Source organism: Malus sylvestris, chromosome 6, assembly GCF_916048215.2.
Source record: "Malus sylvestris chromosome 6, drMalSylv7.2, whole genome shotgun sequence".
Classification (NCBI taxonomy): Eukaryota; Viridiplantae; Streptophyta; class Magnoliopsida; order Rosales; family Rosaceae; genus Malus; species Malus sylvestris.
In genome coordinates, this window is record NC_062265.1 from 4,892,947 (window position 1) to 4,920,366 (window position 27,420).

General features: G+C 39.1%; 2 protein-coding genes and 1 long non-coding RNA gene across 4 annotated transcripts; 1 reads left to right on the plus strand and 2 right to left on the minus strand.

Annotated features, from left to right (window-relative positions):
- Positions 1-8,194: 8,194 nt before the first annotated feature.
- LOC126625885 (protein SAMBA) lies at positions 8,195-11,202 on the minus strand. Its single transcript, XM_050295003.1, has 3 exons — positions 10,969-11,202; positions 10,621-10,731; positions 8,195-8,609 (listed from the first exon to the last, which is right to left on the minus strand). The coding sequence occupies exons 1-3, from the start codon at positions 11,138-11,140 to the stop codon at positions 8,548-8,550; spliced, it is 345 nt and encodes a 114-aa protein (XP_050150960.1). The 5' UTR covers positions 11,141-11,202; the 3' UTR covers positions 8,195-8,547.
- A 124-nt stretch (positions 11,203-11,326) lies between these two features.
- Positions 11,327-13,940, plus strand: LOC126625880 (uncharacterized). Its single transcript, XM_050294997.1, has 4 exons — positions 11,327-11,728; positions 12,651-13,038; positions 13,173-13,339; positions 13,579-13,940. Exons 1-4 carry the CDS (start codon positions 11,582-11,584, stop codon positions 13,873-13,875), a joined length of 999 nt encoding a protein of 332 aa, XP_050150954.1. The 5' UTR covers positions 11,327-11,581; the 3' UTR covers positions 13,876-13,940.
- Positions 13,941-18,097: 4,157 nt separating this feature from the next.
- Positions 18,098-26,751, minus strand: LOC126625887 (uncharacterized). Of its 2 annotated transcripts, none has more exons than XR_007624495.1 (3): positions 26,621-26,751; positions 19,271-19,329; positions 18,098-18,283 (listed from the first exon to the last, which is right to left on the minus strand). It is a non-coding gene; the product is annotated as an uncharacterized LOC126625887 (long non-coding RNA). The 2 variants fall into 2 exon arrangements; XR_007624496.1 differs by lacking the exon at positions 26,621-26,751 and adding an exon at positions 20,092-20,222.
- Between the last annotated feature and the right edge of the window lie 669 nt (positions 26,752-27,420).

The following is a 27,420-nucleotide window of genomic DNA, read 5'->3' on the forward strand; positions in this document are numbered from 1 at the left end:
ACAGGGAAAAAGCATGATATGGGATACTCTTGCTTTTAACCCTGATGATATGAGATATTCTTGCTCTAGTATAGCTTGTTTGCAGAGGTATTATCGGGGGGAAAGAAAGCTGAATATTTCGAAAGGCTTCGTTGGGAGTGCCCTCTCAGATATGATGAAGGGTTGAGCATTTTTGCAGGTCTGCCTGTCCGTTGGGGATGGAGGTCGACATATATAGGAGTCTCCCTAACAACAAGTAGTAATGCTATTCCTTTACCCTGCTTGGTCATAGCACGGTAGTGGGAGCTGCCAGTTTCACATGTTTTAACTCTGTCAGAGCACTTTGAAAAAGTGGTCTGTGGTATCTGACTCTCGAGATTCGGAGAACGATGCCTCTTCGATTTTTGAGAAAGCAATCATGCTGGGGGTATGACTCTCGAGATTCGGAGAGCAGTGTCTCTTCGATTTTTGAGGAAGTAATCATGTTGGGAGTCTGGCTCTCGAGATTCGGAGGGCGGTGCCTCTTCGATTTTGGAGCAAGCAATCTTGTTGGGAGTGTTGTCTCAAATGTGAGTAAAGGTTGGGCATGTTTGCTAGTCTACCTTGCCACGAAGCACAAAGGTTGACACACAGGGACTTTCCAATTATCCAGCAATGGTACTGTTCCTTTACCCTCTCTTCGATTTTGAGAAAGTAGTCATGTTGGGAGTCTGGCTCTCGAGATTCGGAGGACGGTGCCTCTTCGATTTTGGAGCAAGCAATCTTATTGGGAGTGTTTTCTCGAATGTGAGTAAAGGTTGGGCATGTTTGCTAGTCTACCTTGCCACGAAGCACAGAGATTGACACACAGGGACTTTCCAATTATCCAGCAGTGGTACTGTTCCTTTACAGTTGTGGGTAATAATATGGTAGCTAGACCTTCAAAATTTATGTGTCTAAACTTTTGTTAGTGCTGTTTCTTTGCTATTCTTTTACCTTTCTTGGTCAGAGCGATGTAGTGGGAGCTGCAAGCTTCACGTGCTCAACTTTGGCAGAGAACTTTGGCAAAGTTATTTGTGGTACCCATGAGCTATTGTTGCGTGTGGGAAGTGGGTGATTGAACAGTAAGATTCATGTGCTTTCTACTTCACCAGAAGTCTTCGACAGAATGCCCATAATTTCTGCAAAGCTGAGTGTGCGTGTGACAGGTGCTGACAAGGCTAGAAAAGTAGATGCCTCTTCGATTTCTGAGATCGGCCCTCGTGGTCTCTGAGCAGCCCAGCTTTTGAGAAAGCGAGCGCCTCTTCGATTGATTCGGAGAACGATGCCTCATCGATTTTTGAGAAAGCAATCATGCTGGGGGTCTGGCTCTCGAGATTCGGGGAGCAGTGTCTCTTCGATTTTTGAGAAAGTAATCATGTTGGGAGTCTGGCTCTCGAGATTCGGAGGGCGGTGCCTCTTCGATTTTGGAGCAAGCAATCTTGTTGGGAGTGTTTTCTCGAATGTGAGTAAAGGTTGGGCATGTTTGCTAGTCTACCTTGCCACGAAGCACAGAGGTTGACACACAGGGACTTTCCAATTATCCAGCAATGGTACTGTTCCTTTACCCTCTCTTCGATTTTTAAGAAAGTAGTCATGTTGGGAGTCTGGCTCTCGAGATTCGGAGGACGGTGCCTCTTCGATTTTGGAGCAAGCAATCTTATTGGGAGTGTTTTCTCGAATGTGAGTAAAGGTTGGGCATGTTTGCTAGTCTACCTTGCCACGAAGCACAGAGGTTGACACACAGGGACTTTCCAATTATCCAGCAGTGGTACTGTTCCTTTACCCTTGTGGGTAATAATATGGTAGTTAGACCTTCAAAATTTATGGGTCTAAACTTTGTTAGTGCTGTTTCTTTGCTATTCTTTTACCCTTCTTGGTCAGAGCGATGTAGTGGGAGCTGCAAGCTTCACGTGCTCAACTTTGGCAGAGAACTTTGGCAAAGTTATCTGTGGTACCCATGAGCTATTGTTGCGTGTGGGAAGTGGGTGATTGAACAGTAAGATTCATGTGTTTTCTACTTCCCCAGAAGTCTTTGACAGAATGCCCATAATTTCCGCAAAACTGAGTGTGCGTGTGACAGATGCTGACAAGGCTGGAAAAGGCTGGAAAAGTAGGTGCCTCTTCGATTTCTGATATCGGCCCTCGTGGTCTCTGGGGAGCCCAGCTTTTGAGAAAGCGAGCGCCTCTTCGATTTTTGAGATCGGCCTTCGTGGTCTTTGAGCAGCCCGACTTTTGAGAAAGCAAACGCCTCTTCGATTTCTGAGATCAACCCTCGTGATCTCTAAGCAGCCCAGCTTTTGAGAAAGCAAACGCCTCTTCGATTTCTGAGCAGGCGCCTCTTCGATTTCTGAAGCTTCGTCGAGTGCAGATTTTTATAGGGGCTGGCATTAAGTTCCAAAGCACACTTGAATCTCCACCAGTAGAAGCTTCATTCTTGCACTTCTAAGATCTTGATTTGTCCGACCTCTTCTCTCTTCAACACCTTTGAAAATGTCTGGCCCCTCCGACCGTCGTTTTGACTTGAACCTTGTTGAAGAGGCAGCCCCGCCTTCTCCAGACAACATATGGCGCCCATCCTTCGTCTCCCCTACTGGTCCTCTTACCGTTGGGGATTCCGTGATGAAGAATGATATGACCGCTGCGGTGGTGGCCAGGAACCTTCTCACTCTCAAAGATAACAGACTACTTTCCAAACGGTCTGATGAGTTAGCTGTTAAGGATTCGCTGGCTCTCAGTGTTCAGTGTGCAGGTTCTGTGTCTAATATGGCCCAACGCCTATTTGCTCGAACCCGCCAAGTTGAATCATTGGCGGCTGAAGTGATGAGTCTCAAACAGGAGATTAGAGGGCTCAAGCATGAGAATAAACAGTTGCACCGGCTCGCACATGACTATGCTACAAACATGAAGAGGAAGCTTGACCATATGAAGGAAACTGATGGTCAGGTTTTACTTGATCATCAGAGATTTGTGGGTTTGTTCCAAAGGCATTTATTGCCTTCGTCTTCTGGGGCTGTACCGCGTAATGAAGCTCCAAATGATCAACCTCTGATGCCTCTTCCTTCTAGGGTTCTGTCCAATACTGAGGCTCCAAATGATCCCCCTCCGGTGCCTTCTCTTTCTGGGGCTCTACCGACTGCTGAGACTTCTCCTAAGCAACCTTTGTGAAGGCTCCTTCTTGTGTGCTTATTTTGACTCATGTATATGTACATATTTGTAGCTTATCGGGGATATCAATAAATAAGCTTTCCTTCATTTCAACGTATTGTGTTAAATACACCAAAGCCTTCTTCTCTAAGTTCTTTGAATTTTCTTTTGTTAAAGCTTGTATGTTGAAGCTTTCTGAGTGGAACATGTAGGTTGGGGTAGTGTTCCCTTAATTTCCCGAATGAGGAAAACTTCTCGGTTGGAGACTTGGAAAATCCAAGTCACTGAGTGGGATCGGCTATATGAATCTTAGAACGCCATTGTGCTCGATCCTGTGTCATGTCCTTCGTTAGATCCAAGTACTCTAAGTCTTTTCTTAGAGTCTCTTCCAAAGTTTTCCTAGGTCTTCCTCTACCCCTTCGGCCCTGAACCTCTGTCCCATAGTCGCATCTTCTAATCGGAACGTCAGTAGGCCTTCTTTGCACATGTCCAAACCACCGTAACCGATTTTCTCTCATCTTTCCTTCAATTTCGGCTACTCCTACTTTACCCCGGATATCCTCATTCCTAATCTTATCCTTTCTCGTGTGCCCACACATCCAACGAAGCATCCTCATCTCCGCTACACCCATTTTGTGTACGTGTTGATGTTTCACCGCCCAACATTCTGTGCCATACAGCATCGCCGGCCTTATTGCCGTCCTATAAAATTTTCCCTTGAGCTTCAGTGGCATACGGCGGTCACACAACACGCCGGATGCACTCTTCCACTTCATCCATCCAGCTTGTATTCTATGGTTGAGATCTCCATCTAATTCTCCGTTCTTTTGCAAGATAGATCCTAGGTAACGAAAGCGGTCGCTCTTTGGTATTTCTTGATCTCCGATCCTCACCCCTAACTCGTTTTGGCCTCCATTTGCACTGAACTTGCACTCCATATATTCTGTCTTTGATCGGCTTAGGCGAAGACCTTTAGATTCCAACACTTCTCTCCAAAGGTTAAGCTTTGCATTTACCCCTTCCTGAGTTTCATCTATCAACACTATATCGTCTGCGAAAAGCATACACCAAGGAATATCATATTGAATATGTCGTGTTAACTCATCCATTACCAACGCAAAAAGGTAAGGACTTAAGGATGAGCCTTGATGTAATCCTACAGTTATGGGAAAGCTTTCGGTTTGTCCTTCATGAGTTCTTACGGCAGTCTTTGCTCCTTCATACATATCCTTTATAGCTTGGATATATGCTACTCGTACTCCTTTCTTCTCTAAAATCCTCCAAAGAATGTCTCTTGGGACCCTATCATACGCTTTTTCCAAATCTATAAAGACCATGTGTAAATCCTTTTTCCCATCTCTATATCTTTCCATCAATCTTCGTAAGAGATAGATTGCCTCCATGGTTGAGCGCCTTGGCATGAACCCGAATTGGTTGTCCGAAACCCGTGTCTCTTGCCTCAATCTATGCTCAATGACTCTCTCCCAGAGCTTCATTGTATGACTCATTAGCTTAATACCCCTATAGTTCATGCAATTTTGTACGTCGCCCTTATTCTTGTAGATAGGCACCAAAGTGCTCCTCCGCCACTCATTTGGCATCTTCTTCGTTTTCAAAATCCTATTGAAAAGGTCAGTGAGCCATGTTATACCTGTCTCTCCCAAAAGTTTCCACACTTCGATTGGTATATCGTCTGGGCCTATTGCTTTTTTATGCTTCATCTTCTTCAAAGCTACAACCACTTCTTCCTTCCGGATTCGACGATAAAAAGAGTAGTTTCTACACTCTTCTGAGTTACTCAACTCCCCTAAAGAAGCACTCATTTCATGTCCTTCATTGAAAAGATTATGAAAATAACCTCTCCATCTGTCTTTAACCGCGTTCTCTGTAGCAAGAACCTTTCCATCCTCATCCTTGATGCACCTCACTTGGTTTAGGTCCCTTGTCTTCTTTTCCCTTGCTCTAGATAGTTTATAGATATCCAACTCTCCTTCTTTGGTATCTAGTCGTTTATACATATCGTCGTAAGCCGCTAACTTAGCTTCTCTGACAGCTTTCTTCGCCTCTTGCTTCGCTTTTCTATACCTTTCACCATTTTCATCAGTCCTCTCCTTGTATAAGGCTTTACAACATTCCTTCTTAGCCTTCACCTTTGTTTGTACCTCCTCATTCCACCACCAAGATTCCTTTTGGTGTGGGGCAAAGCCCTTGGACTCTCCTAATACCTCTTTTGCTACTTTTCGGATACAACTAGCCATGGAATCCCACATTTGGCTAGCTTCCCCCTCTCTATCCCACACACATTGGGTGATTACCTTCTCTTTGAAAATGGCTTGTTTTTCTTCTTTTAGATTCCACCATCTAGTCCTTGGGCACTTCCAAGTCTTGTTCTTTTGTCTTACTCTTTTGATATGTACATCCATCACCAACAAGCGATGTTGATTAGCCACGCTCTCTCCTGGTATAACTTTGCAATCCTTACAAGTTATACGATCCCCTTTCCTCATTAGAAGAAAATCTATTTGTGTTTTTGACGACCCACTCTTGTAGGTGATCACATGTTCTTCTCTCTTCTTAAAGAAGGTGTTGGCTAAGAAGAGATCATATGCCATTGCAAAATCCAAGATAGCTTCCCCATCCTCGTTTCTCTCCCCAAAACCATGGCCACCATGAAAACCTCCATAGTTGCCTGTCTCCCTGCCCACGTGTCCATTTAAATCTCCTCCTATAAATAACTTCTCCGTCTGAGCAATTCCTTGCACCAAGTCTCCAAGATCTTCCCAAAATTTCTCCTTCGAACTCGTATCCAACCCTACTTGAGGTGCGTACGCACTAATCACATTGATAAGTTCTTGTCCTATTACAATCTTGATTGCCATGATTCTATCTCCTACCCTCTTGACATCTACAACATCTTGTACCAAGGTCTTGTCCACGATGATGCCAACACCGTTTCTCGTTCTATTTGTGCCCGAATACCAAAGTTTAAACCCTGAGTTTTCTAGATCCTTTGCCTTACTACCAACCCACTTAGTTTCTTGTAGGCACATAATATTTATCCTTCTCCTCACCATAACTTCCACTACTTCCATAGATTTTCCCGTTAAGGTTCCTATATTCCACGTTCCTAAACGCATTTTGCTCTCTTGAACTCTACCCTTCTGTCCTAGCTTCTTCACCCTCCCCCGTCTAATAGGATCAAAGTACTTCTTTTGTGTGTCCCGGGTAAAGTTGATAGGAGCATATGCTCCCAAACAACTTTGAGTGGAGTCGTTCGAAAAGAAGTTTCTATGGCCCCCTTGCTCATTTAACACTGCATCCGGGTGCCGATGGAGATACAGCGACCCTTGCTCACTTATCACTGTGCTCAGGCCACACAGCGCGCCACTTACGGGTGACGCCCTAGCTTTAGCGCGATTTTGTTCTGGATTCATTTTCATAAGGATTCGACGTGATCATGGAGTGCCGGCTGTCGACTACCTGACGCCCTCCCCCTCCTCCTTTATCCGGGCTTGGGACCGGCCATGTAAGACATAGGCGTAGTTCCATGTGTCATTATCCGAAAGTAAAATTTTTGTAGATGGATTACGATAAGATTTTTAATCAATTATGTTGTGAGACATGTTTTTAATTGTTTAGCATCGTTGAAAATATTGAAATATGCTGAAAACTGGGAGAAAATTATAAGGTATTTATAGAAAGAAAAAAAATTATAATTTTAAAAAAATTTGTTTGTAATTTTTTGGATCTTTAATATTTTTTTTTAATTTATTAACTTAATTAATCTGGACCGTTGGATTACAAAAAAAAAAATGATATCCAACAGTCTAGAATGTGACACGTGGCCCACCATAACATTTTTTATTTATTTTCCTTTTCTTTTTAATTTTAAAAGCCTAAAAACTTAGACCATTGATCTGGAAATCAACGAGTCCAGATTCAAAGGTAATTGAGTGGGGCTGACATGCAGGTCCCAGCATCTGAAAATGTGTCAAAGACGCGCCCCACGCGCTTGACAGAAATTATTTTAGAACGTGGTTGACTTCATGCTGACGTTAGCCTTGCATCAGTCCCCCTCAGGCACTCGGGCATTGGACTCCTGCTTGCCTTCTCCCATGGGCTCCCTTTTAGCCCAATTGCCTGAATGGGCGGAAGCTAGTTTGGGAGGGGATTGGGTTGCTTCGGTTCCCTTTCCACCGGGCTAAAGAGCATGCTGGAAGCGCTCTTAACATACTCTTTGACTTGCTTTGTGTGTGCGTGTTTTGTATTAAATTTTGAATTTAGTTGTGTTTCGCATCGGATTTTGATTCTAGATTGAAAAAAAAAATTCAAATTTTGGTGTTGGTTTTGGTTCAACATTGTTCGGTGTTTTGGTATATACATTATTCTTCGAATTCCATGTTAATTTCATATTTATTTGTGATTTTTCTTTTCATTTGTAATTCAGGTTTTCAATTTTGTGGCAATTCCATGGTCATTTGTCTGTTCTATTTTAGTGATTTAAATTGTTTTGTTTTTTGTGTTTTGTTTTGACCGCTTGGGACCTACCGTTTTAGAGCATCTCCAATAAAAATGCCAAATGCAAAACATTTATGCGGCAATTTAACGTTGCGAAAAACTTTCTATTCTTACCTGATATGTCAATCTTTTTATTTTATTTTATTGTTTTTGTAATATTTATGACTTGTTTATTAAAGAGCGTAAACTCTTGGTTAAATACACATCAAACAAGCTACATATATGGTGGATCCCACTCTTACTCAATTTATAGAAGGATTTGGCATCAATCTCTTAAAATTCTAATAGAAAACAAGTAACACAACACATCTTTAAGAGTACATAGTGCCCGTGATTAAAAAAACAAAGTCCTTCACACATGCTCATGCAGAGAGGCTAGCGTAAGATAATGGAACTGTCAAACAGCTGAGCACAAAACTTTATTCTTTTACTTTTTGGTCAGAAAGAACTTTCATTAAACACCAAATTGATGGATTTGAAACACGAATCAACTAAAATTAGGAGTTAGGAGTTGGCGGAACCCCAATGATCATTTGTGATAAAAAGTAAAAGGCCAATAGTATATTCAATTTTTGCCAACATTGCAATTCTCAGTATTGTATTTTGATTTCATATCAGATACAACTGCATAGTAGTGACATTCGAGAGCTTGCCCCTTCGGGTTTGACACAACAATAGAGCATTATCCCACTAAGTGGAGTCGGCTATATAAATCTTAGAATGACAACCAAATTGCTTTGCCTTCTCTTATATTCACTCATTTACCAAACAGACAGAAGAAAACCCAAAATGTTTGTAATCATGTACCAAAGCAGCAATCCAGGAGCCCTCATGCTAGTTAACATCATACATAGGCAAGAACGCATTATCCTTCCTGGCTGAAAATCATTTTGGTGGTGCCATATTCCATTTATTTGATGCTTCCTTGTGCTTCTGGAGAAAACCGCCTGATTAAGAAAAAATAACAGCAAGTTACCAACCATTTGAGGTCACAATTCAAATACTGATGAGCGAGCGAGCGTTACCAGAATGAAAATCACCACAAGTCAAACAGGCATGCGAAACTAACTTATTTCTGTTTTGGAAGAAACAAATTAATGATCCTAGCACAGGAAGTCATTTCCTAAGTTGTTGGTTCCAGAAATCAAGCATTCAACCCACCCAAATGAAACCTTCATATCCCCAGGAAAAAAAAAATTATAGCCGATTACCGTCAATGTCCAGAGGTTGTCACCTCCATGCCTCTGCCTTCTCCAAGGTTAGAGGGATAATCGCTAGATGGGTTGGCAGATCAAGGGGTGGGGTGTGGGAGCAAGATCAGAGAACAGGAATTGGAGTTATGCTTCTATGACTACACATTCTTTTATGGCATGCCGTGTTTTCTGGAAAGTGGTTTGTTGTGTTCACTACCTGCCCACATTTCAAAATAAATGACAACGGTGGATGTTCATTATCTCCTCTTGCACAAAATGGATGTCAGTGAATTGGAAGGTTCTAAAAAGCAAACTATGATGAGAAAGATTCTAGAGTATGGCTTCATTTCATTTCGTTTCAAGGTATAACTAGTTAGCTTCATAAGTGCTCCCAAACTCAATTAACACCATCACAGATTTACAAAGAAAGGGTGTACATGTTAACATCTTCTTCCCAGTGTATTATGAATCAAACCATATCTTCTTACAACATGAACAAAGACCCTAGGTGGTATTCTGTTTAGAACTTTGAAGCACAAAAGTGGCTACGGGCATAGGATCTGGGAAGGGAAATGACTCTACATGGAAAGTCCTAATTTTGGGGCATCCAAAAAACATGCATAACCATTTCACTGCAAACTAGTAGGAACCAAAGAGGAAGTCAATTAAAAATCAGAATTTAGCAAGGAAATAGAAACAATAGCAGCAATGCAGCATGATTCCCAAAGCATCTGTAACCTAATAGCATTTTCAGTCTGTGAAAAACAGAGAGCTGCAAACGGTAGAGACTCATGGTGTACATGAAGCAGATTAATAAAATTTGAACCACATATAAAGGCAGATTTGTTTTTATGATTACAATGTCTACGTGTTCTATAATAAATACCATTTATTCCATAAACAAGCACAACTAAGGCATGCAGAGAAAATGAATACCATAAGCGCACGATACTCATTGAGTATTACTCAACAGAGAAAATGAACTGGGCATGCTGTACCAAAACAGTTAGCCACATCCAAGATTACTTTCTACATCAAAAGCTGCATAACCATTCAAGGCGGCTAATGCAAATTGCTTCAAACCCTATGCTACAGGTGTTCAAATAACTGGCTTGAGCTGACCAAGTTGGTTCAGATACTCTACTTCCTGTGGGTTTGTTTCAGTCACAAATTTAGTACATGATCGATATTAAGTTAGTCGACTGTTGGGTGTTATGAAGCCAACAAAACCAATCCCATCGGACTATATATTGAGTGCCAAATATGATGTCTAATCAACATGATGAGGACATGACCATCAACTTTAGGTTTACTGTTGAACGAGATGAAAAGAGAGAAACTGATCTAATCCCCTTTGTACGTATGCAAATTAACTGTACAGCTGTCCAAGTTTTCAATGCATTTAAGCTCTAGTTTTGAAACCTCATGGAAGAAGCTAGATAAGGCGGGTCTTCTATGAGTTACCAGCCCTACCAAACTGATATATATAGTTACAGTACTCTAATTATGTTTTGAGGAATCCTAACTGTAGTTGGTGCCGAATGTCACGAGAAGCTGACACCATAAAAACCTACCGAATTTGAAGCACTTGGAATGAAACGCACTGAAAATCAAGGGCATTGTTGTTTTATTTTGTTCTTGATAAAAATTCAAAAGTTTGATACGGATGACACCAAAGCAGGCGCATAAAAGACACGGTAAATTTCAAGATCGAAACTTTGAATTATCTTGAACCAAAACTAGTTAGGAAGCATAACTAACAAACCTTGTCTTGATATAGGGATAACGCGATGGCGCGACCCTTCGAACATCCAATTATCTTCTTCAAGGGATTTAACCACCTTGTTAAGTGCATCCATCAGATCGGATTTTATAACTGCAACGTCGAAAAGTAAACACTCAGATTTCGCATAAACTATACGCATCAAAACAAAACAAAACAAAAACAAACAAAGCAGAGATGCATTCAATGATCAATCGATTTCTTCGATGACAACAGAAACAAGAAACCAAAATCATGTAATCAAATATTTGAACCAGTAAAAGTGGAAACAAATAAATAAACAAACAATTGGAAAGTGAGATTGGAAAGCGAAAAGTGAGAGGAACGAACCAAGTAATGCTTCTTGTTTGCGATCTTGAATGGAAATGAGGTCGGAGGGGAAGAAGAGGTCGTCGGAGAGAGCGGCGGCGGCGGCAGGATTGGAATTGCTTCGTTCTCTTTCTCCGGCTATCGCTGTCGTCGATATCGACGAATGTGCCGGCGATGAATTCGAATTACTCATTCTCACTGTCGCACAAGGAAGAGATTTGGAAATGTATTTTTTTTTTTTTTTGGAATTTCTGAAACTCTTAAAATCCCTTAATTTAAAAGAAGTCAGTATCCAGTTTACTCACCATGATACGTGGTCCAATAAAATCCTAACACGTGTCCAGTTTGCCCACCTTCTTCGACCTTTGTCCCTGCAAATCCGAAAGCCTTCTCTTCCTCCAACTTTGCCCTTCGTCGATCCATCCCCGTCTTATCCTCCCTCCTCCGTCGACTCCGCGGTCGTCCCCTCCAACCTCTCTCCTCCTTCGCCTCCCTTCCTCTGCAATTCCGACCACCGGACCTGATAATACATGTGTTCTCCTCGGCGCCCTCCGCTGTCCTCTCTCACCACCACCGGCCACCGCCCCTCGACCGAATCCATGGCGCCTCCATTATTTTGAGATCTGAATCTAACATGAAAGTAGAAACCATGAAAGCAAGAACATCCCAGCCATCAGCCGCCGTTGCCTTCTCCAATTCCTTCCTTCTGGGATTTGCCTTGGTATTCTTCTCCGCCATTGGTTTCTGCACACATTCCTCTGCACATTATTCAACTCATCAGGTCAGTGCTTGGTTTTCTCAGATTCCTCAATTTGTTCACATATTTTTATATGCTTCGTTGGATGTTGAGAGAGAAGGATTACAATTTTTTAGTGTTGAGAAATTTTGAGCTCTTCCAAAAAAACTGGTTGTGTCGTTGGGGGAGTAGCTGCTCCTGTTATACATGTTCATGGTGTGTTGTTGCATAAGCATAGCCCCTCATGTTCTTTCGCCTTTTCTTCGTGTTGCTAAAGCAGGTTGTTAGTTACTCGATTGTAATCCGCCTTCGTGTAATCCCCTACCTTTTAGATTTTTAAAATCATGAACAAACTGGATTCACAGTGAGTGCCTTCATGTATTCCACTGCTCAAAAACATAAAAAGAAATGAATGGAACAGAACGATGATGTAGGACAATAGGGGATAGAGAAATAGAAGAGATCCGGACTCACTCCGGCCTTTGGAATCACACCAATAGAAAATTTGGAAAAATTCCGGCATCACACCGGACTTCAGCATAACACCAAAGGTGCCTTGGAAAGGTTGTTGTGCCTCACACACAAGCAGAAACTCTAGGCTTTCTTGTTTTCACTAACAATCTGATTTCAAAAGCTTACAAAGTAGCCCCATTTATAGCATCTTTTGTCAAAGTTATCAGTTCCTTGCTTGTATATTTGTCGATTTACCATTGCAGTCCACTCTATATTCGTTGTATTTTCTGTTCGCGCATGTTTTGTATATGTCCTCTCTTTCTTCTATTTAGATACATGTCATTTATGGCTTATAACCGGTGTCCTTGCATTTTTCTACTTTATTAATCTATGTTTATTTATTCTTCCTTTGCTAACCTTTTTGTATGTATTGACGAGCAGATAAGAAAAGTAAACACTATTATAAATTGTGACTCCATCTTCGTGTCTGTGACATATATTTTTCATTTTTCAGGCGGGCAGTGATTCAAACTATGATGGTGGTGGCTCAAATATCAGTGCCTTTTCTAGTTTCAACAAGTATATTATGCAGTCTTATTACGAAAAATATGAAAACTTGTTCGATTCAGATTTCCAAGATTTTGTAGCACAAGAGCTTCCTTTTGGTTTGTGTGAGGTGCTGCCACATGATCTGAGTCTTGTTGTTAGACCCCCAATTTTGCGCCGCAATTTGATAGGCAAAGGTTCTCATCGTCATCTCACCTCATCCATTAGAGTAAACATCAAACCAGAGCCCATATTTGAGCTACCAACTCACCATTGTGAGCTCATAATCATTGAGAGACTGCCATCTGGAGTATTTGCAGATCCATTTGAGCTTCAACATCTCCTTCAGCGTGGTGGTAAGTGTTCCTTCTTGTTTCTGCTCTACTCCCTACGTGCCACAAATGAAAACAAAATACTACACATTACCCTGTTATTTAGAGATGTTGCACTAATTTCGTTTCTTGTATTTCTGATTTTCCATATATTGCAGCATATAGCGCTATAGCTGTGTGTGGAGATGCAAATTTGGAACTGCCTTCATTTCTTTCTAATCGTACCTCTGTTGAGGTTCACATGGATATTGGTCATAATTTTTTATTGAGGCGTGACAAAGAGTCTAACATCAACATAGAGCTTCCATTGCATGCACGATATCCAGTAAGTGGAAGGGTTTTGAATTAAATTTGTAACTGTATCTGATGTCCCTGTGAAGATATTTTCACCTCGGCAGGTTCTACATTCGTTCTGCATTTGCATATATGGTTTGAAATTGGGATATTTGGCTTTTTTAGTCGTTAAAACTTTGAGGCATGTGCTGTGCGCTGAGGATTCTGAAACCTGATATATTCGTTATTTTGTATCATTTGACCTTGGTTTTTTTCTTTTTCTGACTGCAGCCTCTAGATGAAAGCGGCTATTGGGAAGTCAAATTTGGTATGCCGGATTTGTTCATGCGTTGTAGCATTGAGGGAACTTCACAAAATCAAAGCTGTTTGTATAAGATGCCAGAGATCAATGGTTCTGAATTAGGATACAGTAAACTTGTCTGGAAAATCCCTTCTGGGATGAAGGCGCATGCTGGAATCGTATCCACTCTCACGTTCGTTGCAGCCTTAATGTCGGCTTTTGCAATTGCTGCCACATCCATTTTTCATTCAGGCATTGCCTCCGGCAAACATTTGAAAGAATCTTAATTCATTAAACATGTTTGTTGCTTTACAGTCATTTAGCATTCATTTATATGAATTGGCTTTCATAACTTGCACCGAGTTCTCCTTTTCGATCCATCCTTTGTTTTTAAGTGACTTATTTCCCATTCTCACTTTGTCATATTGATGTTCACCCGTTTGGTTGAAGAGGCATTGGAGGTTTGCGGGCTGAACAATTTATATGCCACGGATACAAAAATACAGTGACCAAATTGGCTGAATTAAAAGCACGACCAAAATAGGTTTTGACCCAAAACACAGTGATAAAACAGGTTGTTAACTTTTGTTGTTAATTTTTTTTAAAAACCAAAATAAGTGGTGACGTGGAAAAACATGGAGTGTTGGATGAGAAGTAGGATGCTGATCAATGAAGGCGCCATTTATTCAGTCAAGGTGGGATTTAAACCCAGAAACAGCATCTGGGTTCTCTCTCTGACAATGTGTGTCAAAGGCAGAGAAAACCTTTAATTTTCTTCAAAAACTTGATAAATTCGCATCGTGCAGTCAAAGGCGGATTCATATTTTGGACTCATATCTGTTAATATTTCCAAGAAAACCTATATTTATAAAACATTGATGCTTATCCCTTGGGGGAAAATCTGGAAAATAATTATTTAAAAACCAAAACGGTAGCCCTCAATCATTCTCCCACCCGCAAAACCCCGACTAACTCCCTCCACCGTTTTCCTCTACCCAGATTTTAGTCCAATAGTACCATGACATGCTTAGCAATGTGTTTGGAAAACAATTAAAAAACTAAAATAAATTTGAAAAATGGTATTTATAATGCAAACATAAGACATGTTCAGAGATTTTTGTAATAAGCTAAAATACTTCCATCAAAATACTAACAATCAAATATATAACATGCCAAAAACCATTAGCAACCTCCTCATAATAAAACAATTAATGTCTAAGTACAAGACATATATTGCTAAGAACTATGACCCATGCTTTGATTGGTTTGGGAGAATTTTGATATTTTTTACATTATGTTTTTATGATGCTTTGACCCATCGTGGCGTCACCTACTAGTCAAATGACCCATTGTCTTTGATGATATATTGCAACAATGTAAGGAAATATTATCAGAGTAAGGTGAGAACGTTTTCATATCTCTGTCTAAGAGAATATTATATATATCATTTATTTTTTCTTCTTTGTTTTGTAGTTAATATGTTTTTTTCTTTTCTTGCAGTGGGAGGGAGTTGACGATGAGGATCTCAATATGGCATTGACTTATTTCTTTCCGGATCTAATGCCCCACTTGTTTACAATGGACAATGTCAAGATGTCTAGCATTTTACTGGATACACTTTGAGACTAAGTTGAGTAAGTGGCAGTTGAAACTTAGGGGCATTTCTATTGTGTTTTTAATTTTTAATTTTCTTGAGGTTTTGTTTTTGTTGTATTTACTGTGTTCTTGCTTTCAGATATTTTTATTAGTTGTACAATCAATTTAGTTTATATATATATATATATATATATAAAATCTATTACTTCTATGAATCACTTTGCTTATATTTGGTATGTATTCAAAACTATTTATTTTCAATCCTCAATACATGACAAAAATGGTCATTCAAGTTAACTTTATATCTCTCACACAAAATATTGCAACACAAGGTTCGAAATTTCAATCTCTAGGTTGGATCCAGGAGACATGGATGGTTGAGATCAGAGAGATCTAATTTGGATATGAAATAAGTATTAAAACAACAAGTTTCACAATACACACTCAAAAACAATATTATTAAATAAAACAGATGAAAGAACTGTGTAGTGAAAAAATTATATTTCAACAATTTTCAAAACAAAAAAAAAAAGCATAACAAAAATAAAATCTCCTTCGTTTAAGATGGAAGCCTAGCATAATAATCAAGGAATTCAAACTAAATCATGAATACCTTCTTTTTTATCATGTGGCAAATTATGCTAATAAATCTCATTAAAATATTAAAAAGTTAAAGGGTAAAAATTAATATGGCAATTGACATTGTCTCTCATCAATATAGCACAAGGCATCTTGCAAAAGAAGTGGATTAATCTAACTTCACTATTCCCATTCTTCTACTCATTGAAGAACAAAACCTCATTTTGAACAACCACGCTACTAATTGAACCCACATTTTAGGTCTTAGTTTTACTCTGATAACATTGGCCCTTTAAAAATATAAGTGTATATAATTTTATATACACACACACATATTATTGCTTTTCAGTAGCACTGATCCATTATCATAACAAAACAATGGTACTTGATGAAGTTTATTAGTTTTATACTTGTTTTACTAGGGGATTGAGCGTTTCCTACATGTCATTCAAAGTTTTCATATTTTGGACCCATATTTGTTAATATATCCAAGATAACCTATATTTATAAAACCTTGATGCTTATCCCTTGGGGTAAAATCTGAAAAAGAATTATTTAAAAACCAAAACGGTAGCCCTCAATCCTTCTCTCACCCGCCAAACCCGTCCTACCACCCACCAACGTTGTCCTCTACCTAGATTTTAGTCCAATAGTACCATGGCATGCTTAGCAATTTGTTTGGAAAACAATTAAAAATGGTATTTATTATGCGAACACATGACATGTTCAGAGATTTTTGTAGTGAGCAAAAATGCTTCCATCAAAATACCAACAATCAAATATATAACATGCCAAAACCATTGGCAACCTCTTCATAAAAAACCAGAGGATGTCTAAGTACAAGATATATATGGTTGAGGACCATGACCCATGTTTTGATTGGTTCGAGAGAATTATGGCATTTTCTACGTTATGTTTTTATGATACTTTGACCCATCGTGGCGTCACCTACTGGTCAAATGACCCATTGTCTTTGATGATATACTGCAACAACGTAAGGAAACAGTATCAGATTAAGGTGAGTACGTTTTCATGTCTCTGTCTAAGAGAATGTTATTTATATGATTTATTTTTCCTTCTTTGTTTTGTAGTTGATATGTGTTTTTCTTTCCTTGCAGTGAGAGAGAGTTGACGATGAGGATCTCAATATGGCATTGACTTATTTCTTTCTGGATTTAATGCCCCACTTGTTTACAATGGACAATGTCAAGATGTCTAGGATTTTACTGTATACACTTTGAGACTGAGTTGAGTAAGTGGCAGATAAAACTTGGGGGTATTTCTATTGTGTTTTTAATTTTTAATTTTCTTGAGGTTTTGTTTTTGTTGGATTTATTGTATTCTCGCCTTCAGACATTTTTATTAGTTGTACAATCAATTTAGTCTATATATATAATCTTTATTTGCAATCCTCAATGCAAATAAATTTAGTTTATATATACAATCAATTTAGTTTATATAATCTTAATTTTGTTGGATTTATTGTATTCTCGCTTTCAGACACTTTTATGAATCACTTTGCTTAGTTTGGGTATGTATTCCAAACTATTTATTTGCAATCCTCAATGCATAACAAAAAGGGACATTCAAGTTAACTTTATATCTCTCACACAAAACATTGCAACACAAGCTTCGAAATTTCAATCTCTGAGTTGGATCCAGGAGACATAGATGGTTGAGATTAAATAGGTCCAATCTAGATATGAAATAAGTATTAAAACAACAGGTTTCACAATACATACTCAAAAATAATATTATGAAATAAAACTGATAAAAGAACTGTGTAGTGAAAAAATTCAATTTCAACAATTTTAAAAACCAAACAAAAATTAACAAAAGTAAAATCTCCTTTGTTGTAGGTGGAGGCCTAGCATAATAATTAAATAATTCAAATCAAATCTTGAATATGTTCTTTTTTATCATGTGGCAAATTATGTTAATAAACCTCATTAAAATATTAAAAAGTTAAAGGGTAAAAATTAATACGGTAATTGACATTGTCTCTCATCAGTATTGCACAAAGCAGCTTGCAAAATAAAAGGATTAATCTAACCTAACTTTTCTCATTCTTCTACTCATTGAAGAACACAACCTCGTTTTGAACAACCACGCTACTAATCAAACCCACGTTTTAGATCTTAGTTTTACTTTGATAATACTGGCCCCTTTAAAAATACGAGTATATATATTTATATATATACACATACATATTATTGCTTTTCAGTAGCACTTATCCATTATCGTATGCTTATCATAGCAAAACAATGGTACTTGATGAATATTATTAGTCTTAACTCTTAACTTGTTTTATTAGGGGATTAAGCATTCCCTATGACACACCCCGTCCCGAAGGAGGGCATGCTGGCCGTCACGTGAGAGTGACGTGACCATTTGCACAGTACGGAAGCTTTAAGATACAATTTATAAGTTGATACACCCGAAGGTGAGTCCTAATTTTGTCCAATCTGTCAGAACACCGTCGAATTCCTCGTAGTCACCACACCTTTGTGATTCCTGAACCTGGAGGGGCGCAAAACCAAAATTGAGTGGGTCAGTAAAACAATTCTTTTCCAAATCCAAACATTTCTCAAAACGTTGTAACCCCTCTCCGTAAAACCTGTATACTTTCCCAGAAATGTAAAATATAAATATACATATATATTCTCAAACTTCATTTTTACTATCTCAACATTTTTCTTTATCAATCATGCCATGCCACATCATCTCAACATTTCTCATATTAATTATGCCATGCCACATCATCTCAACAGTAATAAGGTATGAATGCATCAACATAATCATATCAGGTGCAAGAAAGTAATCAACCGTAGGCCCTCTAATAGCCCTGTACGGTTGAACCTAGAGCTCAAAATCTATCATTATCACTCTACCGGAGTCACCTCTGTGACCCGTCCGGCCTTCTGCACGCAAGTTACGCTCTAGTGCTTCTCATAAATCATCTGTGCACATAATCTAAGGTCACCCACCAGTCGGAATCTCACTAACACTCTCGCGACTGGTCTGTCGTACCCACTCCGCGTGGACTGTACGACTAGCATCTACTTGGATCCAAGGCGAGCGTGCGATGCGGTGAATACTATAAGCACTAAATCATGGTGCAGGATTTGAGCTCAATATATATCATCATCATCATAACAGTAATTAAATACTCATCTGTGCGTCCACCGCACCATTTCATACATATGCATCATAAATCAATTCTTACCTGTGCGTCCACCGCACCAATTCATACATATGCATCATAAATCAATTCTTACATGTGCGTCCACCGCACCAATTCATACATATGCATCATATATTAATTCATGCATGGCATTTCAACTCACATTTCTATATACTTTTCATATCAATTCTATGCATGGTATTTCACTTCCCGTTTTTCCACATAACTCATATGCATTTCATTTTAAACATATTTTCATTTCAATTCAATTTCTGGGAAACGTTAAGTATATATATATACGGAAAACAAAACTGCCCACTCACCTGGAGTTCGTCCAACAACTCCCTAGCACCACACATCAAGGCGTCATGACGATCGCCGCCTAGAATAGTAATCAAATCCAGGCTCAGAATTCATATCGATAGAATACATAACTTATATAAAATATGTCACTACGTTGATCGATCCGGAAGATCTGCCACTCAGATTTTAAATCCATAACTTCCAGAGGTCCACATTATACCTCTAGGACAACATCCTAAAATTTCATTACCATCCAACGGTCGGATCTCCGTCAATTTCCAAAACTAAGTGACGGTTAACATTTTATTTTATGAACTTACAACTCCAATTCCGGAAGATCCGTAACTCGGATTCCCAATCCGTAAGTTCCAATAATCCTCAAACATTACGTATTGCAACGTATTAAAGTTTGGTAACGATCCAACGGTCGGATCATCAATTCACATTTTCACCTAATGCGAAAACTATAAAACGTTATTCGAACACCTAACCAACAATCCTTAATAACTTTCTCATACGGTGCTCAATTTGGGTATATGAATATACCACAGTGATCTACTCGACGTCACGGACGTCGACATATTTTTAAAATAATTTTTTACTGTAGCACGCGCCCCCACGCGCCAAGGAAGGCACGGGTCCACGCGCGCCCACGCGCACCTTCTTCCTCGCGGGTTCGCCGGACTGGTTTTTCCGGTGGCCGGAAAACTGGGGAATTTTCAAATGCTTCGTTCTCCTTCATTTCTCAACCATTTTCTTCGTATAATATATCAATTTAAAGCCCTCAACATGTAGAATCACAATATACTACTTTTAAGCTTCAAAAACAACTAAATCTCACCAGAAAAATCCAAGCAAAACCGGCCAAACTTAACCCTCGTGATCCCGACGTCCAAATCCTTCCAACGAAGCACTCCGAGCTTCCTTGGGACCTCACTAAGCTCACTATGAGCTTGGATTGTCCTGAAAATCAACCAATTCAAAGCTCATGAACAGTACACATTCACGGCAACTTTAGAAACTAGGGTTTTCGAAGTGAAACTTACCTTAAACTGGTACCTACGTGATCGTGGAGTCCTCAGGAGTGCAATGGTGGTTTTAAATCCGGCGTTGGTAATAGTTTTAGGTGGTTTTGATGGTTGCCCGTGTGTTCGAGAGGGTGAGAGAGAGAGAGTGAGGTCTGAGGAAGAGAAAGAGAGTATGAAGGACAGTATACGGGAAATGGGGAGGGAAATAAGGAATGGGGATCCCACGTGGTCCTTTTCCAATCCCCAACTCTAAACCACAAAATTTTAACCTAAAAATCTAAGTTCCATCCTTATTAAATTCCATTTTATTTTCAAAACTTAGGAACCTAGATAATTATCAACTTGAGCTTCACATACTTAGTATTTCTTAAGGGCAATTTCATCCATTCACAGCCACGAATGTAATATTTTGGAACGGGCTGTGACAATCTTCCCTCCTTATAGAATTTCGTCCCCGAAATTCCAGCAACCAACTAAATCAACCATACTCCAACAATAGCTTCGGGTAAATCTCTCTCATCCGATTCTCTTTCTCCCACATAATTTTCTACTGAATGATTTCCTTCACAAAGCTTTTACCACTTACTCTGTCTTAATTCTCAGGACTTTTTTTTTTTTTTTCCAATCCAAAGTCGTCCTTGGTTCCTTATCAAGTCGAATCCAATTTAATTCTCAATAGTTGCACTAGAATCTCATGTGACGACTCTGCCACCTAGCGACAACGCATCGAACACAAAATACATTAAGTACCGTTGCCCTGTCTGGGAAAAAGTTATTACTCAGCACTGGAGTAATTGTACTAACTTGGTACATTGACCAACTATCACTTCAAATTCGATCATAACCATCTTGTGTACAAGGAAGCTTGTACACATAATCCAAAGTAATATCTTTCCATTTCCACTGCGAAACAGAAAATAATTATCTCAATCCAAAGGTTTATCTCTTTCTGCCTCAATCTGCTGACCAAATAAAACTGTCGAATGGTATGATAAATCTTATTACTTTTGGAATATTGCAGAAGTTGAACAGTGAACTTCGTCCAATATTTGCTTGCTTCAAATCCTCAGCATTAGGCACATACTTTTTGTTTTCTTGTATCCACATACCATTTGATTCACGAATCATGTATTCATTCTTTTTCCCTTCTTTCTCTGCCTTGGTTAATTCTTAAATTTCTTCGTCAAGCATTTGAGTCTCGAGTACGACCTTACCAAAAATGCCTAACTTGAAAATTAGCAAGTAGAGCTTCTTCTCGATCTCCAATTCTCAACTTTACTTCAGTTGATTTCCAATCCACAAGAAGATAATCTTGGCAAGCGTACCAAGCATTAATTCTTACTGGAGTCTTCTCATCAAGTGCTTCAGCTACAACAATTCACGATCACCCTGATCGTACAATCATAATCACTAAGTAATTCAATCCACCTTTGTTGCCTCATATCAAAATCCTTCCGAGTAAACAAATATTGGAGACTCTTTTGATTTGTAAAATCTTGCATTCTTATCAACATATAATGTCTCCATAACTTCACAGCAAGAATGGTAATCATGACTTCCAAGTCACCCGTAGGGTAATTCATCTCATGAGATTCCATTTGTCGTGAAACGTATGCAATCACCCTAACATTTACATCAACATGCATCCAATACCATTCAAGAAACATTACTAAAAATTTATGATTACCACTATCTTCTAGGATTACTAAAATACGTGTATGAGTGAGGAAATACTTTAGTTGTTAAATCCCTTACTCACAATTTCCTTCCCACTCATACATAACCTCTTTTCTCATCAGTCTCGTTAATGACAAAGCAATGACTAAAAATTCTTTCACAACCATCCAAAATAGCCTGGTAAGCTAAGAAATTCCAAATCTCAATTACGACTCGTGGTTGTTCCAAATTCTCAATTTCTGCTATCTTTTAAGGATTCACTTGAATACCTTAAGAATATATAACAATTCTCAGAATGCCACTTGATTCATTTAACTTTAGCCTTTGCTAAACTTAGCATACAACCAACGTTCTCTCAAGGCATTATTGGAATACTTCATCCATCAACTCATAAAACAGCATGAGTATCCATATAGCATCACCAAACTTCATAAAGACTATAACAAGTCCAGAAAACCATCTTATGATCAACGTCACTTAAAATATTCAATTGGTAGTAACCAGATCTCAATTCAATCTTTGAATCTTCGCAATTTACTTCTGAGCTGGTTAAATAAACATCAGTACATCACCATGGATAACGGTTCTCAATCGTTACCCGACTCCATTGTCTATAATCAATGAACAGTCTCAAGATCCATTTTCTTCCTCACCAACAAACTGGGGCTCCTCAAAAGTGTTGTACTAGGTTGAATAAAACTTTTATCAACCAATTCTCTCAACTGAATTCCCAATTCCCTTAACTCATCATGAACCAATCTTTAACATAAATTTATACCTGGCAACAAATCAATAATGAACCTCATATCTCTGCCTGAAGACAATCCAGGTATACTTTCAGAGAAGACATCAAGAAAAGTCTAACCCTTTCGACATTATTCACACTACTCCAAACAACATCATTTAGCACCACATGAGCTAAGTATTTTTGACAGCCTTTCAAAACAATCTCTTTGCTTTCACAGCATAAATAATGGCTGAACTCACTTCACTTTGCATACTTACAAAAGTAATCTCTGGTCATCCAGATCGATGGAAAGTGACTGGTTTCCCGTAACAATCCATTTAGTCACAATTATAACCAACCACTCTAATGGAAATAATTTAACCGACACAATACATACTTTATTAATACTGAACATTCTAAATAAGTACAACATTAACATAAAATAACCTACCGGTTTGCTTGCTTAACGAATCCACGAATGAGTTATTAATATTACGGTCTGCAGCCCGCAATACTGATAAATCATCGTTGTCTCGATAAGTAGGCAACCACTCACAAAGATATAACATTACTATTTTGTCACTCAATGCAAAATACATACACTCGTCTCAACTACATTTATTTACCACTCTCTAGGTAATATCATTCATAATAAGAAATATATCAGCCGAAGTCAACTAGAATGACCAATACGGTTGATTCAACTCTTATCTCAATAATACGTCGGCCGGATCCACTCCGCGTGGTCGGTACGGCCGAGCCTATAACTCACTAATTTCTCATGTGTCAATCGAATCCACTTCTCATGGTCTGTACAGCTGAACATATAACTCATCAAATCTCTCTGTACTCACGGTCAATCCGACCAAACTACTAAGTCCATAACTCTGCTGAATCGACACTATGATATCATGGAAAATTATTGAGTACAACTGATTCTAGGGACGATTCACAATTCTGTGTCCCCTCTGTTCACATAAACACATTCATTAATTTCACATTTCCCAAAGTGTTAATTTTGTACCTGCTGCACAAAGTACATTTCCTTTACTCGAGACACCTTGTCTCAAATATCTGGGATTACCAGTATATCCATCACTTTTACTCTGACCAGCGACATTAAAACCTCAGCTGGAAGAATTAACTCTAGCTTCACTTCTTTCGAAGCTCTGAATCTTTCTATATCCTTGATATGACGAATCATTAACTTTATTGTCTTCTTTTAATTCCCATTCTTTTCTTATTCTTCTTTATTCTCGTTGCTCATGTTCTCAGAGTCCTCAAGGCTCAACAACATCTAGCATACTCCTGATAAGAACTACAATGGATAGTGGTCACCCAAAATACCACTTCCCTTTTTGCCACCCAGCTTAAAACAACATAACACCTCCACCAATAACAACCATATCTGGATGGAACGAGGCAAGTCTGAAAACTTTCTATAATATCCCTCGATCATCACCTTCCTTGTCTCATATTTGTAAACTCTTGTTTACTACCATAGATAAATGCCGGAGGGATAAACTTTTCCTTAAAAAATTTTAAATCGGCTGATTCCTCTGGTGACAACAATTAACATTCCTGTTTCCACCAGGATACAATTTCATACCCAAAACCAGGTAGTCGTCTCGACCCACCTGTCAGAAGGAAATTTCCTTTGACTTGCATAACCTGAAACATCTTTTCCAAATGGTTAAACCGTTACTTCGCTCCCTCAGGTTCATCATTTCATAAGGTGATTCAAATTCAACTCATAACCCGTCTTAAAATGTCCATTTTGATAATTTTCCGAATCACCATAATAATAGTTTCCCCCAACCCGCTAAATCGGGGAGACTAAGTTCCTCTAACTACGTGGTTTGCTACGAGGCGGTGTAGTTCTGACAGAATTCACTAGAACTTCTCAAAATGTCCAAGATTGCAACCATGCTCTGATACCAACTGACACACCCCGTCCCGAAGGAGGGCATGCTGGCCGTCACGTGAGAGTGACGTGACCATTTGCACAGTACGGAAGCTTTAAGATACAATTTATAAGTTGATACACCCGAAGGTGAGTCCTAATTTTGTCCAATCTGTCAGAACACCGTCGAATTCCTCGTAGTCACCACACCTTTGTGATTCCTGAACCTGGAGGGGCGCAAAACCAAAATTGAGTGGGTCAGTAAAACAATTCTTTTCCAAATCCAAACATTTCTCAAAACGTTGTAACCCCTCTCCGTAAAACCTGTATACTTTCCCAGAAATGTAAAATATAAATATACATATATATTCTCAAACTTCATTTTTACTATCTCAACATTTTTCTTTATCAATCATGCCATGCCACATCATCTCAACATTTCTCATATTAATTATGCCATGCCACATCATCTCAACAGTAATAAGGTATGAATGCATCAACATAATCATATCAGGTGCAAGAAAGTAATCAACCGTAGGCCCTCTAATAGCCCTGTACGGTTGAACCTAGAGCTCAAAATCTATCATTATCACTCTACCGGAGTCACCTCTGTGACCCGTCCGGCCTTCTGCACGCAAGTTACGCTCTAGTGCTTCTCATAAATCATCTGTGCACATAATCTAAGGTCACCCACCAGTCGGAATCTCACTAACACTCTCGCGACTGGTCTGTCGTACCCACTCCGCGTGGACTGTACGACTAGCATCTACTTGGATCCAAGGCGAGCGTGCGATGCGGTGAATACTATAAGCACTAAATCATGGTGCAGGATTTGAGCTCAATATATATCATCATCATCATAACAGTAATTAAATACTCATCTGTGCGTCCACCGCACCATTTCATACATATGCATCATAAATCAATTCTTACCTGTGCGTCCACCGCACCAATTCATACATATGCATCATAAATCAATTCTTACATGTGCGTCCACCGCACCAATTCATACATATGCATCATATATTAATTCATGCATGGCATTTCAACTCACATTTCTATATACTTTTCATATCAATTCTATGCATGGTATTTCACTTCCCGTTTTTCCACATAACTCATATGCATTTCATTTTAAACATATTTTCATTTCAATTCAATTTCTGGGAAACGTTAAGTATATATATATACGGAAAACAAAACTGCCCACTCACCTGGAGTTCGTCCAACAACTCCCTAGCACCACACATCAAGGCGTCATGACGATCGCCGCCTAGAATAGTAATCAAATCCAGGCTCAGAATTCATATCGATAGAATACATAACTTATATAAAATATGTCACTACGTTGATCGATCCGGAAGATCTGCCACTCAGATTTTAAATCCATAACTTCCAGAGGTCCACATTATACCTCTAGGACAACATCCTAAAATTTCATTACCATCCAACGGTCGGATCTCCGTCAATTTCCAAAACTAAGTGACGGTTAACATTTTATTTTATGAACTTACAACTCCAATTCCGGAAGATCCGTAACTCGGATTCCCAATCCGTAAGTTCCAATAATCCTCAAACATTACGTATTGCAACGTATTAAAGTTTGGTAACGATCCAACGGTCGGATCATCAATTCACATTTTCACCTAATGCGAAAACTATAAAACGTTATTCGAACACCTAACCAACAATCCTTAATAACTTTCTCATACGGTGCTCAATTTGGGTATATGAATATACCACAGTGATCTACTCGACGTCACGGACGTCGACATATTTTTAAAATAATTTTTTACTGTAGCACGCGCCCCCACGCGCCAAGGAAGGCACGGGTCCACGCGCGCCCACGCGCACCTTCTTCCTCGCGGGTTCGCCGGACTGGTTTTTCCGGTGGCCGGAAAACTGGGGAATTTTCAAATGCTTCGTTCTCCTTCATTTCTCAACCATTTTCTTCGTATAATATATCAATTTAAAGCCCTCAACATGTAGAATCACAATATACTACTTTTAAGCTTCAAAAACAACTAAATCTCACCAGAAAAATCCAAGCAAAACCGGCCAAACTTAACCCTCGTGATCCCGACGTCCAAATCCTTCCAACGAAGCACTCCGAGCTTCCTTGGGACCTCACTAAGCTCACTATGAGCTTGGATTGTCCTGAAAATCAACCAATTCAAAGCTCATGAACAGTACACATTCACGGCAACTTTAGAAACTAGGGTTTTCGAAGTGAAACTTACCTTAAACTGGTACCTACGTGATCGTGGAGTCCTCAGGAGTGCAATGGTGGTTTTAAATCCGGCGTTGGTAATAGTTTTAGGTGGTTTTGATGGTTGCCCGTGTGTTCGAGAGGGTGAGAGAGAGAGAGTGAGGTCTGAGGAAGAGAAAGAGAGTATGAAGGACAGTATACGGGAAATGGGGAGGGAAATAAGGAATGGGGATCCCACGTGGTCCTTTTCCAATCCCCAACTCTAAACCACAAAATTTTAACCTAAAAATCTAAGTTCCATCCTTATTAAATTCCATTTTATTTTCAAAACTTAGGAACCTAGATAATTATCAACTTGAGCTTCACATACTTAGTATTTCTTAAGGGCAATTTCGTCCATTCACAGCCACGAATGTAATATTTTGGAACGGGCTGTGACACCCTACATGTCATTCAAAGTTTTCATATTTTGGACCCATATCTGTTAATATTTCCAAGAAAACCTATATTTATAAAACATTGATGCTTATCCCTTGTGGGAAAATCTGGAAAAGAATTATTTAAAAACCAAAACGGCAGCCCTCAATCCTTCTCCCACCCACCAAACCCTGACTAACACCCACCAC

Excerpts from the sequence above, each read along its gene's own strand:
- LOC126625885 (XM_050295003.1), bottom strand. The coding sequence starts at position 11,140 with ATGAGTAATTCGAATTCATCGCCGGCACATTCGTCGATATCGACGACA. Across the intron at positions 10,732-10,968 it reads CAAACAAGAAGCATTACTTG|TTATAAAATCCGATCTGATG; the intron begins GTTCGTTCCTCT and ends TCGACGTTGCAG. Across the intron at positions 8,610-10,620 it reads TATCCCTATATCAAGACAAG|GCGGTTTTCTCCAGAAGCAC; the intron begins GTTTGTTAGTTA and ends TTTCTTAATCAG.
- LOC126625880 (XM_050294997.1), top strand. The coding sequence starts at position 11,582 with ATGAAAGTAGAAACCATGAAAGCAAGAACATCCCAGCCATCAGCCGCC. Across the intron at positions 11,729-12,650 it reads CACATTATTCAACTCATCAG|GCGGGCAGTGATTCAAACTA; the intron begins GTCAGTGCTTGG and ends TTCATTTTTCAG. Across the intron at positions 13,039-13,172 it reads ACATCTCCTTCAGCGTGGTG|CATATAGCGCTATAGCTGTG; the intron begins GTAAGTGTTCCT and ends CATATATTGCAG.